Below are 23,917 nucleotides of genomic sequence, written 5' to 3' on the forward strand. Positions count from 1 at the left end.
CCAATTTTTTCTCTAGAAGCTAAACTAAAATAACATTTCTTGGTAAACTATACGATTGTTTATGTCATAAAAAAATGAAGAGAGAAATGGAATTTTAGAAAGCATTATCTCAATTATCTGTGAGTGGCTCATTCAGCAGTTATTTTTTAATAGAAAATTAGCTACAGCTGGTTCATATAGATGGGATATCTACTTTAGTATCCAAAACTCAATGGTACAGCTCAAATCTCAGTCAAGTTGATGTTAGTATACCCTCAACTTAAATTAAATATACAAGTACTTTCAATGCACGAATCTCTAATCTTAGTTTGGGGAACTATCTCCTTCATTTTATTCAAAGTTAAAATTGGAGCTATACTTTTTAAATCAAGGCCATTAAATAACAGAAAAGAAGAATTTTTAGGGCAATTACAATCATTAACAATTTAATATTTCAACACTTAAATTTCTCATTCAATAAATTTACACAACGGAATATTTATTCATAAAAATGTAAAAAAGTTAATTTAAATGATTTGAGAGGTTTTTACAAACTGAATTAAAATAAATGTAGTTAGAAAAAGGATACTTAACAGTTTAAAGCATTAAATAAGTTAAAAAAAACAGTAAAAATTATCAGAAAGAGCACACAACCTCTTTCATGTTTTCAAAATAAGACATTTAATATTCTCAAACATACTTTGTATTTAAAAATATTCACTCAAAATTACTTGTATTCCTAGCAATCAAAATGCAAAAAGCCTTAACTAAGTTTCAAATTGCAAAAATTCATAACCTACACTAAAAATATTAAAATCTTACAAAAAATCATAAAAGCTCGGTTAAATATCCTAGTGAAAAACACAAAACATGTTCACTCAAACCCTATAGCCGCCTCTACTATTTTCGTTTGTCACACTTGTATTAATCCAAATCCAGTAGTCAGTGCTGCCCCGATCAAAACTAAAGATACGTTCATGAGCCAAGGAGCATTGCATACAGACCAACGAGGATAGAATCCTGTAAGAACACGTACATGAACACAGAAAGTGGGAAGGATATGAAACAGTCAAGCTGGCGAGGGAGTTGTACAAGAGGAAAACAACCAGATACATTGAGGATCCAGACAGTCCGACAGATAACATTCCAACATTGAATGATTGCAACTGTAATCTAACGTGTTACATTCAGACTCACTGAAAAGTCACTGATTTTACAATGATAGTCACCAGAATCACTGAAAACTCTAAAGGTAATTTTTGGTGTGCCTTTTAGTTGCGCTCTGTTACTCTTAAGATAGAGCACAAAGGCAGTTAGGCTTGCCTGAGTGGAAAAGTTCCATCCTGGCACAAGAAAAACAAAACGTAGAATATGTCACTGTCTCGACCAAGGGAAATTTTAGTTGAAAACTTGCTTGTTTCAAAATCCTGTCAGTGACAGTGGAATATTTCAGTTTTTTTGTACAGCGTAAATTTTGTGTATTTCTTATACCAGGATGGTTTAGGTAAACTATATTTTGTATTATTTTAAAACCAGTTTAATATTTTACCTAAAGTAACAAAGGAAAAGAAAATATATTTGTTCATAAACCAAATATTGAATGTAAAAGAGATTGTACAAATGTTTATACACTTTCATCATTTATTTGATGATCAACGTATGATTTTTGAAATCTAACAAATTTTCCTTATGCAAACTGAATAAACTCTGCTCATTGCAGGTGATCTTTGGGGGAGAAAAGGGTCACATAGAACATAGAAGTTAGTTTGTGTACGGTAACTGATAGACACCCTGTTAGTTAGAGTTTGCTCATTGGCCGTAGAAGCTAAAAAAAAGATCTTATTACAAATACAACATTTGCGGATAGAATTGTTCACAACTGCTTTTTTAAATTTTATTTGACAAATGATCAGAAAATTTATAAAAGAGATGGACAAAGTGCAACAACAGGACATTCTACAACTATGCAAAAAACACTTAAAAAACTTAACTTCCGAACCGAATGAATAGATTATTACCAGTTTCTACAGGGCAAGATTTGTAATGTTTAGGTAAAGTGTTGAACAGAAAGGTTAGTCATTTTTTCAACGAATAAACTATAGTTGGGGTTGGTTTTAAAGAAAATGTATTCTATTTTCGTTTAGTGAGCATATAATGGCTGTAACCAATATGTAACAGTATATTTACTCTCTTCAAATATTGAAATGCCAAAAATTACTTACATTTTTGGGGGGAACACCACTTGGTTTATGAATACAATAAGAAAGAAGGAATGGATAAACAACTAATTCACCTAAGAAAAGAGTTCCAAGATGTTGATAATGAACAGTATCAACTGGAACCGTTTTTTTTTTAAGTAAGTTTATCAGGTAACCATTCCATTTCTTATAACAACGTTCAATGTAGGTTCAAGTGTACCTTTATACTTACAAGTATCAAAGAAAATACAAAGTTTTAATGTATAATGAATTTTAAATGTTTAAATTTAAAAAAATTGATATGTATTTTTTGGAAAATTAGTTTTTACAATTTATTGATTTAACAAAAGAAACATAGAAATGGAAATCATCCTTAATTGACCGTCTGGAAAAAAGTAAAAAGAAGAAAAAAAGTAATTGGAAATGTCAATCGCAAACACAGATCACATCACAATGATAGAAAACTGTACAATACAACCACTCACACCTGAAAACGTACGTAGAACGAATCACGGATACACACAAAGAAAATTGGTCCTCAGATCAATTAAATTTGAAGAACTTCCCTCAAGATTTTCGCTCTCGCGTTAATTGGTCTTCATTCTTTTATAAGGATATTTAAAAACCAATAAACTGCAAACAAACTCATGATTTGAAACCATACTTGGATTCAATTGATTTTAGTGAAACAAAACAAGTTGAAACATTACAATTTTGGCTGTAACTCTACAGAAAAAACCGCAATGTTAATCAATAGCAAACAATCTATTATTGAGAATGTGTAGACCAATCTGATCAGATTATTTGGCATTTAAATTAGACGCTGAGATCATAAATTCTATTGATTTTACTAAGATTGTCATGAAAGATGTTCATATACTGAATATTGTGATCAATATTATCATCATTTCAGTGTAGATATTTTTTTAATCTAACTGAACTATAATTTTGAAGTTTTCCTAAAAAAAAACTTTTGGTCGGATGGTAGATTAGTTTTTTTTTTTACTTATAGATTGAGAAAGGAAGGATTTTTGTTATGTTTAATTAAAAATATATTCACACATGAAATTAGTAATTAAAATTTGTTGATAAAAAAAGGTAATGAAAAAGTAAAACTAATTGTTTAATTTCTTTGAAAATAAAAATATACCTACATCGATAAAAAAAAACATTTTGGTGAACTTTTTTAAGAATTATATGAAGGTTACCGTGAATAAAAAATTACTATTTTCCTACCAAACATCATGAAAAATTCCTATTGGTTACTTTTTTTTATAAAAAAGTCATCAAACAAAACGAATAATCATCACACTATAGTCCTCGCCACCCTAACTTGAGGCAGCCCAAGGCCGCACGCCGTATATCTAGTGTGGCCTTGGGCTGCCTCAAATTAGGGTGGCGAGGACTATAACAGTTTTGTCAGTTTTGGGTCATGGTAGTGAGAGTTTACTCTTTGTTTGCAGTTTGTTTGGCAGGACGTGTTAGTGCAAGTCAGGACCTGTCTCCGTCCTGCGAGCCCTCCCCGTCGCTCGACACAGATGAACCCTGCTTGATCAAATGTCGCACTTCGTCGGGCAGCACCTCTTCGGACCGATGAACGGTGAACGACGATTTGCCTTTTGTTCCGAAACCTAACCTACGTTTGCGGCCTGAACCAACACAATAAGAGATTGTCAAACATGTTCATTTTTATTGAAACTTGAAACCCTTCCAAGAGTATGCAGTCTTTCATCCATACTCTCTAGATAATTTATAAACTTAAGCGAATATCAGAACTTGTAATTTAAAAAAATAAGGCTTTCTGAATTGATATCTCATTCTTTATCCCAAAGTGACTTTTATTTGATCAATTAAAAAAAACAGCAGTCAAATAAAAAAAATCTTGGGAAATCTTACTTTTGATAGAACTTGCATATGTTTCATCCACACATACTAAGAAAAATTGCTAGTCGACTTTGCTAGCCTAAAAAACCAGTTAGGCTGGAAAAGCTTACAAACAGTTTTCCTTAATGTTTCATGATTTCTACAGTACATTATAATTCCAACTTGAGACCATATAGTTACTCCAACACACTCTATTACACACACACTTTCACTTGCATTCTCTGTGGGTCTGAGCATACCTGTGGCCGACAGTTGGCTGGTAGAGTTGCTCTTCTTGCCCATGCCTTGACTGTGCGACTGTTTGCCGCTCGTCGTGCCAGAGCCGCTGCCCGACGCTGCTTTGCGGCGAGACCCGTTGATATGGTGATGATGACTGACGGCTGTGTCACTTAGACTTCCGTCTGCAACAGGTAAACACTGATCAACATCTTTGATTATGGATTCAAGTAGACATTCTGTTCCCATGTCTAAGTTGTAGCCAGTTTTGAGCCTCTGGCAGTGTGTACTGATTTCTGTCAAACGCATCAACTTGACCAAGTTGATTTGAATAGACTACTTATTGTTAACTATAGCATCTAGGCTACATTTCCTATCGCAGGAAGCAACACTAAGAGAGGAAAAATAGAGCCATTATCACTCTTGTGAGTGGCTCAATCAAAAATTTTTGTTTTTTAATAAAAATTGGCTACAGTTGTTCCGTTTGATGGGATTCAGTATCTAACAGTAAACGTAATTCATAAATATGATAGCATAAATATGATAAACTAATGATAGCAAAGGTGTAAAAAGACAAATTTTATAAGACTCTTTTTGACTACTAAATATATAGACTTGATACTATTATTACAATTTTTGTGAGTTTTATCAAACCCCATAAACAGGTGAGTTTTTTAACCAGTATTTTATTTTGACAAACAGTCTGCATAACTTCTGAGTGTTAATTATTTAGTCTGTTACAGCTTTACTTGCTTAGTCTGTAGGTTTGCTGCGGCAGGGGTATTTCAATTAAAAAAGTTAATACATATTTGGAGAATGTGCATAACTACTGACGTTTTACTTCATTATTTTTTTTTGATATGCATTAATAATTAATAATTGCATACACTACCATATCTCAACTGAGGCTAACATAACAATTGTACATTTCTTTCTTCTAACTGTCAGTAATAAATATTGAAATTATTAATCTCAACGATGCCGGAACACTCACCACCACGTTCGTCTGGTTGGACGTCCGCGTTCGAGAGACTTCTAGAGAACGGCGGCCTCTTGTTGTGTCCCCCTTGTGGTGGCGGCTGTACCGTCGTGTGAGATCGCTCTCCGTAGTCGCTAGGGGGCAAAGCAGAGGGAGGGGTGACAGAGGGTTCAACTTCAACTTCAACTTGTGATTTACATCTGAGAAACATACGTTTGTGACTGGGGGAGTCTGGGGTGGGAGTGTCAGAGGTCTTACAAGGGCTGAGGAGAGTGTCATCAGGAGGGTGGTCAACTTCTACTTTAACGTTATCACTTGTTTTTTCGTCTTCACAATTTATCTCAGAGCTATTTTTGTTTTCCTCGGGTTTGCACACACCTGGTTGGTTGTTTTCTACGTTCATCTCACTTTCCCCCTGATTGTCCACGACTTCGTAAAGGTCGTCTGTTATGTCCGAGTCTCGTCTCCAATCGTCGAGTTTGAACCTGGTTTTCTTTAACACCGTTAGTGGTTTCTCGTTCGCCAGTTCTTCGGAACTTGACGTGTCGTTCAACGTGCAAACCGGGACAGAACAGTCACAATCTGAGTCAAAGTTTATGTCTTTAAAGTTGTTGTCCCAGTTTGAAACAATTTTACAACTTTCCAAGTATTTTTCGTGAAACGAATCGTCGTCGTCATGAATAGTTTTAGACACGTCACTGTCCGATTGCAGCACGTTGCAATATGGAGCCTCATGCAAGGCATGCTTATCACAGATCAACCTTACTCGTACAGGGTGTGAGATACCCGGGTTGGGGAGTGAGTTCTGTCTACGGAACAACGGTTTGCTTACACAACTCTTTACTTTACACAAACTACAAGTACTAGGGCTACCAGTAAAGGAATCTCGCGTTTTAGTGCTGAAACAAAAATAAGTAAAAACTCACTTGAGCAATTTTTGCAGGGATCACCATATTTTACCACAGTATAATGATGATTCATAATCTCTACAAAAGGTAAGAGGCTATCAATGAGTGTTATTTTGAAAGTAAGCAGTGAGGAAGATGGAATCGGGTTAACCGAGTTAAACTTTACTGATTGTTTAGTGAATGGTTCGTTTTACAGTCAATAAAATAAGTATTCTGTGTGAATTAAAAAGTTCTCACTGATATTAACATCAACACAAGCATGTATACTCCACGACCATTTCCTAAAATCATTTAAACATTGATTCAATGAACAATAATAAACGAATAGTAAATTTCATGAATTGTTACAATGAATCTACTCTAATTTATTATTCCAAGTTCATGGATATAAAGATACGTTTAGTAAATCTTTATGTTAGGATTCCACAGCCTAAGAATTGAAGACCAAGTGAAGATATGTCTTCAGGTCCAACTATCTCTCCAACTCAAACCTTCCTAGATTAAAATGCTGCAGTAACAAAGACATTTTAATTTTTGCGTATAGTGTAAAGTGTTGTGTTTCTTGGGACAGAGTAGACCCGCATTTAGGTCAGCATGCTGTCCTCACAGAAATCCTAAATTTTAGTGTGTTATGTAAACTAAACATTACAAAACTTGTCGTAACATTGCTTTCAGAGCTGTGCTACATCGTTTGCTTGTTATATACCAGAGCCTTTTACATGCTAGACTTCTGTATTGGCAATGTATGAATTTGTAGTAGTGGTATACCTGAAGCCCCGTGAGCCGCGAGGTCGCTCGCTCTGTGTAGAGAAGGCACTGCTAGTGATGCTGACGACACTCTCAAGGTCGCTGTCGCCCAGGTCCGTCGTCCCGATGATATCCTTGTCCAGTGACGTCATCGTGCGGCCGGGGATGTGGCCACCCCACGGCCTGTCCATGTCAGACGACGGCAGGTCGCTGTCAGACAGGCCGGTGAAGTGCCTCGACATGCTCCCTGGGAAATAACACACTTTGAAATAAAGGTGAATCGTTCAGTCAGGGTTATTTCGATTCAAACGAGTTATTCTGATCATACTGACTAAAGAACCCGTTCATATGAGCCATTGTGTTCACATTATCAATTCTAGAACTGAGAGACTGGAACTGAGGAATAAACGGACTGACTCGATAGATGGTAGACGAGTATGCCTGATTAAGTCTCAGCTTCAACCCACAATAAAATAAATGGAGAATTAAAGCAAATCAAAGTTGGAAGTTCATCAACTCTTTCTTTTATATTTATCTTTAAATTAGGTCAAATTAAAAAAAAACAAACTATGTTACTATGTACATACATAAGATTTTTTTATTTGAAAAACTAGCTGTTACCCACATTTTAAACCTTTCTAACCTAACTTAACCTAATCTAGCCTTGCAGGAGCTCTCGACGTCGCGCTACAGCGCTGAGCTATTGGAAAGCAACTGGCAGCGGCTTTGGACGTGGTACTGCTAAGTTTTTAAGAGTATAAAAAATGCTGTTGCACGACGACCAATCTTATGACGTCCAAAGCTTATGTGTTTCTTGCAGTTACTGTACTTTTGGACATGATAAGATTGGGACGTTGTGCAACAGTCAAATAATATTGGTCGTTGTGAGACAGCTCAAAAATTATATTTTAATGTCGTGACACTGACTTATATCATTAAACGTTGTGACATTTGAACTTCGTGCAACACTCCTATTTCAACTTAGTTATGGAGATAATTTGATCAATTTGTTAGATTTTTTGTCTAATTTTTGTGTAAAATCTCTCAGGTTCCCTCGAGTATAAAATAAAAATGTGTACAGTTAATGTTACCTGTGTATCCCGCTGACCCTCTAGACTGCATCTGCCTCATTCTCTGCTTCATGAGATGTGCTCGCTCCTCCATGTCCTGCTGACACAACAGAGGGACAATTACCCATAAGAGTTAGACACAAAGACACTCTGTAATCAGTTAAAAGACTAATGGGATTAGGTTGTACCTTAGGTTGTTAAGGTTGGATCTGTTAAGGTGATAAACTTGCTTGACAAAAATCAACAATACAGTAGACTCCCTCTCGTTCGGCCATCTCGGGACCGAACCACCGGCCGAACTAAAAAATGGCCGAACTAACCGATGATATATAAAGAAGACTACTTTTTCTGCCGTAAATGGACTTACTGTACAGTATAAGGGATCTATACACTAAACTAAACCTAATTAATAAGACTAGGCTTAGGCTAAGTGTAGATTTTAAACTTACCCTCAGAAATGTTGGTATTGTTTAAAAACACGTACTGAACACTTGACACTGTACTGACATTATTCATTTATTTCACACACAATAAACATAAATAATGTAGGCCTAAATACAATAAAAAAGAATCCACACAACACTGAAATTTTACAGGAATGATGTTTAAACTACAGTACTGCACTGTAATGACAAAGTTTAAAAGAAATCAGTAATTTTTCGCTGTACCTTTTCTTCAGTTGATTTCTTTCTAGCATAGTCACGCCATTTTCTAAAAAGCATTAAGTCAACTGCTGTAGAACTCGTCTGCTGTTCGATGTAGGTTGTAGCCAGTTGCAGGGCTGCCATTCCCTCTGCGTGACTCATTTTACACTCGTCGTCCTCATCACGGTCGCCACCTTCTTCTTCTTCTCCTTCTTGGGTTTCTTGACGCTGTAAAACTGATTAAGCGATTTCTTTGTCGTTCAAAATTTCATTGTCCACCTCCTTTTCGACAGTTACCCACTCCAAAACATCTTCAAGCTCAACATTTTCACTGTGAGGCAATTGCTGTAAATTATTTAGGATGTAAGCTTGGTCGTCTGCTTCACTTTCAAGGTTGTGCACATCAACAACATTGCCTTCACTTGCAACAACTTCTTCAACATTCGGCCATACCTTTCTCCACGACTTAACTAATGTTGAAGGTTGTACTTCGTCATAGGCCTTCGCTACCATGAAAATCACGTCCTTCATGTTGATTGTCTTTATGGACGACTGGTAAGCGCCAGCCCCTTAGGGGGAGCCTCCAGTGACATTCCCTCCATTCAGGGTGGGGGGGGGTGTTTAGCTCTCAGTGACGCCGTTAATTCCGCCTCTCCTCATCTACCTGTAACTGTGGTTGTGACTGAGTCCTACCTGTTGTGTTCGACTGACATTTTGTGAGGCATATCCTCGACTTTGGAAGTAGCCTCGTCCTGGGAGGTGAAATACCTAGCCCCCAGAGGGGAGGTAAATGCTCCGTGTTGGTATCGGCATTTTCAAGTTGGCCACAGACATGGTCGACTGGGCATCGGGTCCCAGTGACATTCCTTTATCCAGGATGGAGGGGTGTTTAGCTCTAGGAGAGATGGAAGTACATCATAATCTCTAACCTACCTGTGTCTGTGGTTCTTTGGGCTTCGGCCTGCTTGTTGTGTGCGACCAGCATTCAGTGGGCAAATCCTCGACTTTGGAAGTAACCTTTCCTGGAGGTGAAAACGGGCAAGTACCCGCAGCTCACGGGGACACTCAAGGGCAACGTAACTTTCCGCAGTGTGAGGGCAACGGTTTGTAGGTACTTATGCAAACCTATCCCTGTCTCTGAGCACGGACGGTATGGTTATCTTGAGTGTGGGGGGTTCTTCCCGGAACCTCAATTGAGTCAAGGGTGTCGCCACCTCTGGTGGATAGGTTCATCCGGGTGGGTCCCACTTCTATACCTGCCTCCTTTTGGGAAACCCTGATGGCCTGGCAGTGATGTTGGGTCTGACGGGCAAATGAAGTAGATCGGGTGCTGGGTCCGAGCCCGCCAGGGGTATCTGGGGATCTATCGCTCTGGATATCTCTGGTTCCCAGCAATGGGTCAGGCCTCGATCGGGCAGCGGTGTAAATGGGAGGTTGGGGTTCCCCCCGTCAGCGTGCTGATGGTCCCCTTCCTCCTGGCTATTGATGGCGGGTTCTGCCTGTCAGGGATTAGATAGGTCCCGAGTGTTGCTTGCACTAAATGCGTCGGGGCGCTCTACTATGGACCTCTAGGTTCCGACCTAGTGGAACCCAGGTGGAGTGACGCTTAAACAAGCAGCCGGAATCCCTGGTTAGGATTGAGGGGCAACCCTCTTTCCGAAGGGTCTGCTTCGGCAGCCGGCGAGCCTGATGACCTTAAGTCATCCGCCCATGATGTGCTAAAGGTTGATGCGTAAGCTTCGGCCTACATCATGGGGCCCGGGTATGTCCTGAAGGATAGGTACCGGGTAAGCAGTCAGGGGGCTTCGGCTCTCATGACAACAAATGTAAATGTAAAATGTAATGATTGTCTTTAAAACTTTGATAAGATCTGTGTTTTCGTCACTATCCAGTTTGTACAAAACTTCTGAAAGAAGCTTTCGACGATACTTTCTCTTGAAGCACTCTATTACCCCTTGGTCCATTGGCTGTTGGTTGGAGGCTTGTTACGTTGGGGGGCAGATAGTACAGTTTTATTCCAGACTCGCCATCACATTCTAACTCATCCGGATGGGTAGGCGCATTGTCAAGAACAAGAAGTGCGTTTACAAGGAGTTTTAAACTCATCAAACGACTTTTTACTTTAGGCACGAACTCACTAATAAACCACTCTTTAAACAAATACGAGTCCATCCAAGCAGACTTCTGAGCCCGGTAGTACACTGGTAGTTTTGATACGTCCAAGTTTTTGAATGCTCTCGGTTTTGCTGATTTTCCGATTACAATTTATGCGTACCCGAAGCATTGGAGCAAAGTGCCACTGTGATCCTATCTTTACTGACCTTAAACCCAGGGGCAGACATTTCTGTTGCTGCAGCAAATGTTTTCCGTGGCAAGAGTTTATAGTACAGCCCTGTTTCATCGATATTATAAACCTGTTCCGGGCTTAGGTTATTCTCAGCAATAATTTGCTCAAATTTCTTTGTAAACTCAGCTGCACCAGCAGGGTCTGCCGACAGCTTTTCGCCACACACCCCAAGAAAATGTACCCCGTGTCTTTTTTTCCAACGGGAAAGCCATCCCTCACTTGCGACAAATTCCCCCTCCTCACCAAGTTTCCCATGTAAGATAACCGCCTTCTCCTTTAAGATAGGGCCACTGATCGGCGTTCCCCTTCTTCGTTCCTGCATAAACCACACCCAAAGAGCATCGTTCACCAATTCATTTTTAGGTTTTTTTAAAGTGCAACGTGATGAAAGAGCTTTTTCCGATTCAATCTGCGTACAAAAATCCTCGATCGATTTTCGGTTTCGACGCCAGTCATTCACGGTGCTTTTACCAACCCCCAAATCTGTACAAATACTTTGGACCGATTCACCTTTGTCTATTCTCTCTAGAGCTTGCAACCGCTGTTGCATTGTCACAAATGTACGTTTTCGTTTAGCACTCATAATAATGTAAAGTACGTACAGTCACTTATAAGTTAAAGTTCAGTTAACAAAACACAATTAAATCAGTTCACTAAGCAAAGTCACAACAACTAATGTACACACACGAACGTCCGGTACTGTACTGAACAGTGAACACGTGTGCAGTGAACTAGAGCTAAAACGGAAGTCAGATTCTTATCTGCTTCCGTTTTATAGATACACAATTAAAAAAAAACTCTATCCAGGCGGCCGGCCGAACCATCCGGAGGCCGAACCAACCGAGGCCGAACGAGAGGGAGTCTACTGTACTGGTTTACAACCTTATGATAATGTTCCAAAGAAGCAATGATTTTCCCCATTTGATTCCTGAAGATTGTTCCATGTGAACTGAAACTAGTTGCAACAGCAACTACATTTTATCACCGAAATAGATGTGTTAAATATATAAATAGACAGGTCCTAAGTTTTTGGAAAATTTTCTGGTAAAATATCATTGATCTTTGGTCAGGATTACATTAAACGCAGAATTTACCCAGGCCAGAACCAAATTTGTTACAAATGTTAGCCATTTTACTGCAATAGCAAACTTGAGCGCCTGCGTTAGCTGGAGATGTCCACGATTTTGCAACTATTACTACGAGAGATGTCTCTGGGATTGTGAGGAACAATAACGATAGTTCTGCGATCAAGGATTAATGTTTTGATGAAATAAAACAGTGTTAATAAATGCTAATTATGTATTTTGTTTGTAATTGGGTCAATTTAAAGATTTTTCAATATAAAAAAGATTTTCTTGTTGCAGGAAAGAAAAATCCTTTTTTGTTAACGTCCGAAAAATCAGAAAGGAATATCTCGTCCGGGAACTACAAGTATAATCTCATCCAACCCAAGTACTACACAACTCAATGTAGGCCTAATTCTTTATCTAAAATCACCTCAAAGTACTTATCTTCCGTCTTCAATAAACAAAATATCAATTTAAGATTCATGTTACGATTTGACAAAATTCTAGGGGTGGGAGAGTACTTGACTTTATCCAAATACTCGATCTCGAGTTGAGTGGTAACTCAAAATTCACAAATTAGAACAGACCTGTGTGACTCTCTCGCGGAGAGCTTCTCTGAGCATTGCTGTGTGGGGTATCTGAGGCAGTTGACGTTTCTTGGGAGACGTCATCGGGGTAGCGGTGGCTGATCTGGAGGAAAAGCGAGGCACATACGCGTGGGATGGAAGCACTACATTCGGCTGGTATACTCTGAAATTGAAAACCAATTGTGTGAAAAAGTAGTCTTTCAAAAGCAATAGCAATATCTTTACGATTTTTGTGATTGCAGTGAGCTAATCTTACCCAACTTTGCCATACGTTTCTTATTAGACTCACACTGCAATTTTTGTCTTAAGTTAAAAATTTCATCAGAGGATACAGAACAGAAGGTCTTAGCAGACTAAATGATATTTACAAGTAAGAATCTACTGTTAAACTGTCATTGTTTTTCACCGGAATATTTCTTCATTTTAAAAAATAATATAAAAAGTAAGAATAGCAAGAAAACATAAATCAGGAGTAGGTAATGTTCTGAAGGTTAAGCCACATTAAAAGTAGAATAGCAAGGGGTAAAAAAACGGCAAGTTGCTGATGATATGAAAAATAATGTCTTGGTAACAGAAACCGTCTTGGGAACAGATACGGGAAGTAAACAAAAAATGCCTGTTTTTTTTTTATTGAATAGGCCTAACACATACAATGCTCACCAATAAATTATTTAAATTTAAATTTAACAGTTATTGCACATCCAAACATATATTAAGTTTCAGATAATCTGAAGCCTACAGATTGTTTCATATGTAAGTCTGGGGTGGTTTCAAACCTGAGGTACATTTAGGAAGTCACTTTGGAATTTTTGGTGAAAGATCTACATTAGCTGGGTTGCAAACACAAATAGTGTCATAGAGGATACCAATGTCAACTATATCAGTTGAAGGTTACTGCCCGAGGGTTTGTCCTTCCTTGTTTTAAAGAGAAAAGCTCAGTGACTTGCCGAGGCGGAGATGAAGATGTCAGTCAAGCCACTTGAGAAACACCTTACTTTCCAAAAGATATTTCCAACATGTCAATGTAATCGGTTTTCTATTGATATCATTAAACCTATATATTTTTCAGTATACATATTCAAATTAAGGGTTGGCTACTATCAAAGTTCAAAGTAGTTTTTGTTAGAGTATGTCAACTGAATGAAAAGAAGTACTTTTACATCATCAACAAGACTACATGTAAAATTCTTACCATCAAGACTGATTAGTACGAAAATATGATAGGTTACCTTTTTCCGTCTTCAGTCTTAAAACAGTAGTTTGGGAATTAATAGTTTTGGGAGCCATGGGTCTTATGACCCAAAATAAGTAATACCCAAACTACTAAAGGTATTTAGCATAGAATATATGTTTTAGGACTATATCCAACCAACACTTACAGGCACCATCTATATAATTCCTCCAACTACTTACCGATACTCAGGAGGTGATAGGCTGCGGTGAGGACTCTTAGAGCGAGACCGACCTTCGAGAGGAGGTGCAGCAGAGTGGGATCTCTGACTGCTGCCTCCCTAGAGACACCAAATAATGTGTTAGATTGAAAAAAAAGGATCAGATATGTCCCTATCAGAACAAGTCAGAAATATGTAAAGCCACTTGATGCAAGTTAGTGCATGTCAATACTTGTCTCCCAGATGTCATTTGTCAATTGTGGCCCTTCGTAAAACAATGCTAACATTCCTATGAATTTTTTGTATTTTTTTTGTTTTTCGAAAAAAAATTGAAAGTCGTAGAAATAGACAAAATTACAAAGCTATTTAAAATACCCCCGCCGCAGCCAACCTGCAGACTAAGCGAATTTCAACTTGTCTGATTACATTTTTACTAAAACATTTCTATAAATAAGACATATTTTTATTCCCAATTTAAATAACATTAGATTTAACAAGTGCTTAGGTTTGCTGCTACGGGGAAGGTAAAAAGTGTTTTTGACCATATGTCAATAGTATAGGATGAAATAAATAAATTTGCCAAATTTTATCAATATATCCCTAAACAAGTAGGGAAACTACAACAGTTTTCATTTTCTCCATAAGAATAACATGGGAATTTTAAATTTACAATTTTTTGGAATTTTCTCCGTAACCATTAGGCGCATAATAACGCTTCAATATACTAAATTATTTGTTTTTTGAAGCTCTACAAAATGGTTTGGAAATTAATTGCTAAATTTTATGTTTTTTGGGTCAAAATTGGGAAAAACCTATTTTTACCCCATAAAACCCCCCGTAAACACCCGTTCCCATGGTCCGATCATGCTGGATCGCGAACTCGTTCGAATAGACGTAGGTTTACACGTTTGTACCAAATTTCATCAAAATCGGATCATTTTTGCTCGAGTTATCGTGCTGACGGACACATATATATATATATATATATAAATATATAAATATATATATATATATATATATGAATTTGAACGGATGGTGTTTTTGGCCTCTAGGGACCTCAAAACGAAAAAAAAATCGGTCCCGCGTCCAGGTCTTACCATGAGTACTACGGTAATAGCTTATTCCCTATATGGGAAATTCGCTAAAAACCAGAAGATATAAGTCGTCAGCAGGTTTCTCCTGGGAAGGACAGATGATACAGACGATTGTGCAGAGTGGCTTAACTATGACTGAAGTTCCATTCTAATTCAAACCTTATATTTCTGTAATACGTGAAGGCTACATTGTTTTAAGATTGAACAGTATTTTCAGGTAACTTAAAAACTAAATTTGTCTAAAGAATAAGGCTTACTCTTCTTTGTGAGTCGTAGGGGAGTGTGTGAGGTTTAACTTGAACGACGGTGGCTCGTTTTCTCCCTTGCGGCGACATGTCTCGACGTGACCGATGTCTCTCTGCCATCTCTACGTCAGGAGGAGGGCTAGAAAACACATGTCTTTATTAGACTCATCATTCAGTTTGAGATTTTATGTTTCAATTGTAAAAAGTGTTCAGGATGCAGAAACATAATGTGATGTGATATTTAGTTTGCAGTAGTTTTTTTTAATCCAATTTATGTGCTATTGAAAAATTGAAACTGTTTCAGAGATCTGTAATATTGGTCTCGTGCTTAAGGTCTGAACTGTGGTAAAGTAATGTATGAAAGTAATGTAAAGTAATCATGGTCCTCTAAAATGCCTTAGGCCCTAAAATTAATTCAAATTATTTCCTATTGGAGAATGAGAGCACCAGCACACAATGGTCATGCCAACACAAGATGACTCAAAGATGGCTCAAGCGAGACCCATCTCTCAAAATGAATGAATTTGATTGTTTTCCTATTTGATGTTCCTTGTTTTGCCTCCTCGGTTTGTTTTTTTCAGTTTTGCGTAATTTTTCTTGGCTAGGTTTGGTTACTAATTTTGTTATGTTTTAAGTGCTTTCTTACCTGAGGATGGGATCGCAATGCAGATCCCAAATGTCAGGAAAACTTTTTTTCTCTAATTGTAATCAGGGTGTCTAGTTTATTTCCATTACAAAATTCAAGACTAATTCCAGACTTTTCAAGACTAATTCCAAATTTTTCAAGACTAGTTTTTTCAACAATTAGTGGGTGTTGATACCAAAATGTATCGATTCTCGATTCTTGATACCGATAACAATTTTTATAGCTTAACCAAATTTTCTGAATAATACTACACCAACCCCTGTCTTTGTCATAAAGTACTATTATGATAATGTGGTGTTTTCAAGTAAAGAAATAATGCAGCAATAAACAGTTCTAAATAGCAAATTTGGTTTTTTTATCATGAAATCTTCCACGTACCGTACGTTTAGACATCATCATTGACTGCAGCGGTTACAGAAACGTAATCACGGCAAAATCATGAACATTTCCCGCGGCCTTGTAGACATCAATGACATCATCGTCGTCTCCCGAGGTCTCAGAAACGTCATCGTCCGCGATCGCGGCAAAATCATGAACATTTTCCGCGGCCGTGTGGACATCATCGTCGTCTCCCGCAGGCACGGAAACGTCATGGTCGTCTCCCGCGGTCACGGAAACGTCATCGTCGTCTCCCGCGGTCACGGAAACGTCATCGTCATCTCCCGCGGTCACGGAAACGTCATCGTCGTCGTCCGCAATCGCGACAAAATCATGAACATTTCCCGCGGCCGAGCAGATATCATCGTCGTCTCCCGCGGTAACGGAAACGTCATCGTCATCTCCCTCGATCGCAGCAAAATCATGAACATTTCCCGCGGCCGAGCAGATATCATCGTCGTCTCCCGCGGTCACGGAAACATCGTCGTCATCTCCCGCGGTCACGGAAACTTCATCGTCATAGTCCGCGATCGCGGCAAAATCATGAAAATTTCCCGCGGCTGTTTAGACATCACCGTCATTTCCCGCGGTCACGGAAACGTTATCGTCATCATCCGCGATCACGGCAAAATCATGGACATTTCCCGCGGCCGTGTAGACATCATCGTCGTCTCCCGCAGTCACGGAAACGTCATCGTCGTCGTCCACGATCGCGGCAAAATCATGAACATTTCCCGCAGCTGTTTAGACATCATCGTCGTCTCCCGCGGTCACGGAAACGTCATCGTCATCTCCCGCGGTCACAGAAACGTCATCGTCATCTCCCGCGGTCACGGAAACGTTATCGTCATCGTCCGCGATCACGGCAAAATCATGAACATTTCCCGCGGCCGTGTAGACATCATCGTCGTCTCCCGCGGTCACGGAAACGTCATCGTCATCTCTGGCGGTCACGGAAACGTCATCGTCGTCGTCCGCGATCGTGACAAAATCATGAACATTTCCCGCGGCCGAGCAGATATCATCGTCGTCTCCCGCGGTCACGGAAACGTCATCGTCGTCTCCCGCAGTCACGGAAACGCCATCGTCGTCGTCCGCTGTCACAGAAACGTCATCGTCGTCTCTCGTGGTTTCGGAAACGTCATCGTCGTCGTCCACTATCGCGGCAAAATCGTGAACATTTCCCGAGGCCGTGTAGACATCATCATTGGCTTTTGCGGTTACGTAAACGCAAGACGAAGATCGCGGCAAAATCATGAAAATTTCCGACTTTGAAATCAAATTTAAGACTAAATCCCGACTTTTCAAGACCATTTTGAAATTCAATATTAATTCCCGACTTTCCCGATTTTCCCGACTACTAGACACCCTGTGTAATAAAAAATGTCCGCAATAATATCTCAAACAATTTGTATTTCTTGTTCCTCTTACCTGGCAGAGCTACCGAGACTGCTGACAGAGGCTCCGTCCGCTACTCTCCTCTCCCGTGTGTCGTCCAGGTCAGAGGGGTCGGAGTCCGAGAGGCGTGACGTCGTGCTCGGTGGCGACAGGTGGTCAGTGGGCGTCAGAGCAATGTCAACATCCTCAACCGCCTGCGTAAAATTTCCAGATGTTTAAATTAATAAAATGTTCCTACTGATTGACATTTTTTCAGGCATAACAGTTTTGTAAAAAAGTATAGAGCGCCTGTTTGTCAATCTAACTCTGAATGTAACCAAAGCGCTACTTTCATAATTGATTTTAGGTTTTTTTGGTTATTGAATTGGACTAGTGTCGATTTGATCTAACGGCAATTTTGAAAAACAAGAAATAGGATCATGAATAGATTAATGAAAATTTAGATTTCTCGTGTATATATACTAATTGGGCTAGAAGCTCATGTATATACTTGTGGTCCACAAGTACACGCTATTCGCTTATCGTGACTGACAAATTCAATTCAATATTTGTCTTCAATAAAACAGGGACTATTATTTAAAAACTATTGTATAATCAATCAATCTTTTAGTCTCTAAAGAATACAGCCTATTTGACAGCTTTAAGATCAATATCCAAAATAAAGATGAAAATATTGAAAATGTTTCTAAGAACTAAGGTTGTTGATTTAATCCTGAGAGAGGTCCAAAGTGTTTTGATGGTTCAAAACTGGACCCAGCTACATTGGGGTTTTTATAAATGGTCCAGGCTAAAGAATCAGAACCATCTTGGTCAGAAACAGAACTATAATCTCAATCAAGACTCATCCTTCAGTAATCTTCCCATTCTTCACCTTTACACCGAGTGTCAGCGTCTAATCTAAAATCTAACTCAGAAACATAATTAATGAATTGAGATAATCCACAGTAAAGTTAATACTCACATGTGGTATTAGAACTTCTTCGTGTGGACTAAGATGAAACCACTCAGGTTCGTTGTCCAGAAGTGCCACACTCAGTTCTACCATAACCTATAACAAAATTGAAAAATCTCTAAGATAAACTGCTCTAAAATGTTGGAACCTGTTGAAAAATTTTCTATTGTTGTTGATTAAGGTGCATTTTAAAATTTGATTTAGAATCGGTTGGTTTTAGCACAGTCAGAGCACTGTATTTACTTATGCAAACAAAATTTTGCTTACTATCGAAACTCGAAACACAATAGAATAGAATTTAATTTAAAAAAGGACAAGGTAAATTGTATTTCCTGATTATGTAGAGTGTATTTAATCAGTACTATACTGTACTATTGAAAATGCATTTAATGAACATATAATAGCTTACAGTGAAAAATGTTTTTCTGTTCATTATATGAGCATAAACACCCAACATAATGAAATTTGACTGTACTGAACTGATACATCATGGCATTACATTATATTAGATTGAATAACAAACTTTGACACTAATTGGTATTTAGTTTTGAGATATAGGAATGGAGAAAACCTAGTGATATTTAAAAATAAATTATACATACAGTACCAGTAATATCTTTGTATCAACAAAATTAGATAGAGAATCGAGAATCAAGCATAAAAGGGAACGAAGGAATCTGTTTCAAGCACCAGACGCAGTTGCTGAAGCAAAAAACAGACAAGATGATGATGTTGAAAAACTAAAACAGACTGAAAAAAAGATGATCCCAAAGAGAGGAGGGACATGTGATAAGATATAGTAAAACGGACATGATAAGAAACCAATGATGTAAAAAGACCCTCTGGACGAAAAAAAAAATGGAAAGATGAAATACCTAAAGATGTCCGAATGTTGTGAGCCAATCAAGAGTATGTACAGGATCAGAAACGGAGGCAGTTAGTTGGTAATGGCTATCGGAGAATGAGTAATATTTTTAAAGAAAGCTAGTGACTAAATAAGGAATTATATTGAAAAGTTTGCTATTTTGAGGGTTGAGCTAGAGAAAATTATAATCCAAAGGATAGATATGCAATAAAAGGTCGCAAAACATAACATTGGGGGTTTTTTTTTGTAAAAGCCCTTTGCTTAGGAATATATTAAGAGGGAATAGATGTATTCAAATAATAAGTAATTGTATAATAACTTAATTGTCAAATAATAACTCTAATTGTAATTGTGTAATTGTCAAATAATAAGGGTAATTGTATTCAAAGTTTTCTTCTGAAGAATCTCCTTGTTGGGATGAAATATCAAATTTATTGTTTTGTGAACTTTTTATCTGTGTTTTTAACAACCTGGACCTCTTTTCTTAGGTAAGTTAGCTGATATAAAAAATCATTGATATCCCATCCTAATGTTGGCCTTTTCCGGAGATTATTTCTTCTGAATAATTCCTAAAACACGAGTGAACCCACCTCTCCCAGGAAATGGTTGGTCCCATAGTGCACATAGTCCCACACCGTGATCTCTACTATTCTGAGTTTCAAATCCGCTCTTCTGATCGACGAGTAGACAAAACTCTGATTCCACTTTGGGTCGTTTGTATTTGCTAATGTTTTTGTTCTTCTTTTAGATTTTTCACTGAAACACACACAAATGATTAATTATGTACAAAATACTGGTTGAAAACTCTAACATTTTGTGGATTACCAGGGACTGAACACTCTAACATGTCCTAAATCAGAGTAACCGCTAGCTCATGAGTTTTATACAATAATATTAATAAAGATCCAAGCTAAGTTCCAAGATCCTATGGAAACTTTTCTTCAAATAAGCAATAAACTACCTCAAAACGATAACGATAACATTGACAAATTTATATATATTTAATACTCTACATGGCAAGTTTCTTCCCGATAAGGCTTTTTTGTTTGAAGACTAACATACGCCTACATAACTTGCATCACACATCTGGGTGTGCAGATTTACAAACTAGCTTTAGATTTTCAATTCAAACCATGAAACTCAAAAGAAACGCGATAAAGCACTTGATTACCTGTTTTGTTTACTTTTCTAATTTAAAATTCAGAATGTCCAGCTGTTTCATCTTACCGTAGGGGGATAGTGTTTATAGTTTATAGAGCGTAAATATCTTAACCCTGATCCCTGAGCCACATCTCTTTGTTTGGTCACATGACTTTCTTTGTTCATCCAGTGTTTTTATTTTAATGTATCGTTATTTTTGACACGAGTTTTGGTTGAAAGAGGTTCTACTGTTCGATACAAATTCATACCTTCTATCAGGTAGGAGGAAGAGTTTGGCGTAGGGGTTGCGAGGCTGTCCGTTACTCCGGGGCATCAGACCAGCCGCACACACTAGTGTCACTACCAGCTGTAGCGCACCCGAGTCAAACCACAGCTTCACCTGTGATACAACAATATATAACTACGTGAAAATATACTCTTAGACAATACCATTGGCCGGACGGAGATATGACCCGGTGCTGTAGAGTATACTTAGCTCAAGTCTATGATTTAGCGCTCACATCCATGGTTTTGTAAACTCTCACTCCCCTACTTCCCTACAAGCCACAGCTCCAAACGATATCCCAATTTGGAGCCACCATCTTATGCTGACATGTCTATATGTTTGCTTTTGTTATTTGAACTAGGCCTATCTATGGTTTTCTTTCAGGATTGTTTTTTAATTTTGTACTTATGCTATATAAAGTTGTCTATATTTTTTTGTGATTTTCCAGCTTTGGCTGAGTTTGAATACTATTTCAGTTATGTTTAGGGTACTTTAAAAAACATAAGCAGAGGTCGGATTCCAGATCCTATAAAAATGTAAAAACTTTGTTCGCTAATTGTAATGAAAAGATTCTGCAATAGTCCCAAAAACTAAACAAAACTACCATCACCAAAAACAAATTTTTAACAAAGAGGTATGTTGACAATTTTATTGAAGAGGATTGAGGAATCAATAAAACCAGTTAACTTGTATGAGTACAGTATATGCTAAACAAAATTCAATTTGAGCTGAAGCATGACCATTCTGTAGGGATGTTTAGACCAATGACAGGAATCCCTTTTTTTTATAATAATAGGTTAATTTATCTGGCCAAATCCTTATCTGGCTAGGGTCTTGGTGGCAGCCAGATAGAGCTTCATCAATAATTAATAACAAAAGGTTGATGTTAAATAATAACAAACCAGGCTCTGGACTATTCCCTTACAAAAAACTAAAAAAAAATCCAAAAACGTAGATGAACACCAAAATAAGAAATAAAGAGAACATTTAAATCACGGATGAAACACATACCTGTATGCGGCCGCCGACGCTGCTGTTGGTGAAGGCAGGCATGCGGTGTGACCTGGAGGAGGCATGTAGCTCCGGTGACCCGGGGGAAGTGACCAACACACTCGGCTTGTCTTTGCGACCTCCGCCTTCGTAGGTGTCTGAAACAACATCTCAGCGGTTACACCAAACAGTCAAACAGGGAAAGCAAAATCCAACAAACATGACACTTGTATCCCAGCAAGGGTTAAATTTCTGTTTATTTTATTTATGTTATTGCACAAACCGGTGGCAATTTGTATATGCATGAAACTAAAACGATTGAAGGGAAAATCATCCAAGATTTAGTGAACAAGCATTAATCAAACCTGTTCCTCTTGAATCAAAGTCCGAGACGCTAACAACTTGAGTAGCAACACATTTTTTAGGGATAAAACGCAGAATGGTTAGGATATTGTTTTAGAACTGACTGAAAAACTGATTTTCAGATAAAACATTAAGAAGAATTTTCTAACCCTACAAGAAAATACAAGTTTTTCAAGGGTAAATAGATGATGTTGGTAGTTACAACGTTTACTGTGACTGTTTGTAAAAATTTCAACAACCCGTCATCATCTCTACTGGTCGGTGCACCAAATTGGTCGGACACTTAAAGACAGTGAAGTGTTGTTGCTGTGTAGGAGACATGAACCATTGGTGACTGCGTTGAGATAGTAAATCAATCTGGTCTCGAACAAAGCACGCTACCAATCACAGTGTTCAGAAAGATTCCTTCTATCAGGACGGTTCATTTTTCTAATTATTTAAACTCATCCAATGTCAATCAAGGCACCAGAAGGGCCGCTTTAATAAATGGGCTCGGGCCCAGGGAATCAAGAGGTTTACGGTTTGTTGGGGCGTAAATAAGAGAAAGATTACCACACAAAGTAAGTAGAGAGGGGTGCAATTGTCTCTTGAGCCCAAAGCGTATCACTTGCAAAGCACAGGCCTGGGCACCAGCACGGACAAGAAACAAGTTTCTACTACTGCACTAATACGTTCAATAATTGAAAGATGATGTGTTTAACTGATGTACTGACTTAAGACCATATGTGTATGTGAATTAATGATCACCTGTTATTTTGTATTTGTTTTGTTTGTATTAGTTTTTCTGTTTACATTAAAGTATGAGTTTGAATTAACTGAACTAATTTAATTAACTTATTATTTGAAAATGTAACATTCGCGACAAGAAAAATGAAGAATGGACGGACAAGAGTTGAATAATCTAAAGAAAGCACGAGCTGTATTAAAAGGACAGTTGAAGAAGGCAGAAAGATAGACTTCAAACTCTTCAGAATGCTTATGCAGTTTTGTCAAACCTCAAATTCATCTGGCTGTGATGCATACTCCTTGATGTTTGGCAGGAAGATTCGAACACACATAGCTCTTTTACATCCTACACGTAAACAAGAAACTGAACATGTGAAGCAAGCAACAAGATATTTTAAGGAGGGAGACAGATAAAAAGCGAGAAATTATTCAAACTCAAAAGACAAGTGGTGTTTTGGAAGAATATTGGAAAGGGAAAGCAACCTTCTGTATAAAGTACAAATGGACGATGGAACTGTCTGGAGGCGTCATGTTGAACAACTACTCAAATGCGAAATAACGTTACCAAAACATTTCAGAGGGGAGAATTGATGTGTTTAACTGATGTACTGACTTGACCATATGTGTATGTGAATTAATGATCACCTGTTATTTTGTATTTGTTTTGTTTGTATTAGTTTTTCTGTTTACATTAAAGTACGAGTTTGATTTAACTGAACTAATTTAGTTATTATTTGAAAATGTAACAAAAGATATAGTGAATTTAATGAGAAGAATTTACAGCGTTTACCTTAAATATAATTTCGACAAACTTATG

The 23,917-nt window shown here is 37.9% G+C and overlaps 1 protein-coding gene across 1 annotated transcript in view; it reads right to left on the bottom strand.

Moving 5' to 3' along the window:
* LOC128992154 (regulating synaptic membrane exocytosis protein 2-like) overlaps window positions 1-23,917 on the bottom strand; it is a 79,056-nt gene that overhangs the window by 14,199 nt on the left and 40,940 nt on the right. The window contains exons 7-19 of the mRNA XM_054415592.1: window positions 22,033-22,169; window positions 21,005-21,135; window positions 20,186-20,351; window positions 18,740-18,826; window positions 17,812-17,972; window positions 15,369-15,495; window positions 14,040-14,137; window positions 12,627-12,789; window positions 8,003-8,078; window positions 6,933-7,158; window positions 5,272-5,390; window positions 4,301-4,462; window positions 3,676-3,826 (exon numbers count right to left, since the gene is read on the bottom strand). Coding sequence (XP_054271567.1) covers window positions 3,676-3,826; window positions 4,301-4,462; window positions 5,272-5,390; window positions 6,933-7,158; window positions 8,003-8,078; window positions 12,627-12,789; window positions 14,040-14,137; window positions 15,369-15,495; window positions 17,812-17,972; window positions 18,740-18,826; window positions 20,186-20,351; window positions 21,005-21,135; window positions 22,033-22,169 — 1,804 coding nt within the window. The remainder of the gene's footprint in view (window positions 1-3,675; window positions 3,827-4,300; window positions 4,463-5,271; window positions 5,391-6,932; window positions 7,159-8,002; window positions 8,079-12,626; window positions 12,790-14,039; window positions 14,138-15,368; window positions 15,496-17,811; window positions 17,973-18,739; window positions 18,827-20,185; window positions 20,352-21,004; window positions 21,136-22,032; window positions 22,170-23,917) is intronic.

The sequence above is a fragment of the Macrosteles quadrilineatus genome, unplaced genomic scaffold (genome assembly GCF_028750875.1).
Source record: "Macrosteles quadrilineatus isolate MER2022 unplaced genomic scaffold, UCM_ALF_1.0 Scaffold_4__1_contigs__length_99947679, whole genome shotgun sequence".
NCBI classification, from domain to species: Eukaryota; Metazoa; Arthropoda; class Insecta; order Hemiptera; family Cicadellidae; genus Macrosteles; species Macrosteles quadrilineatus.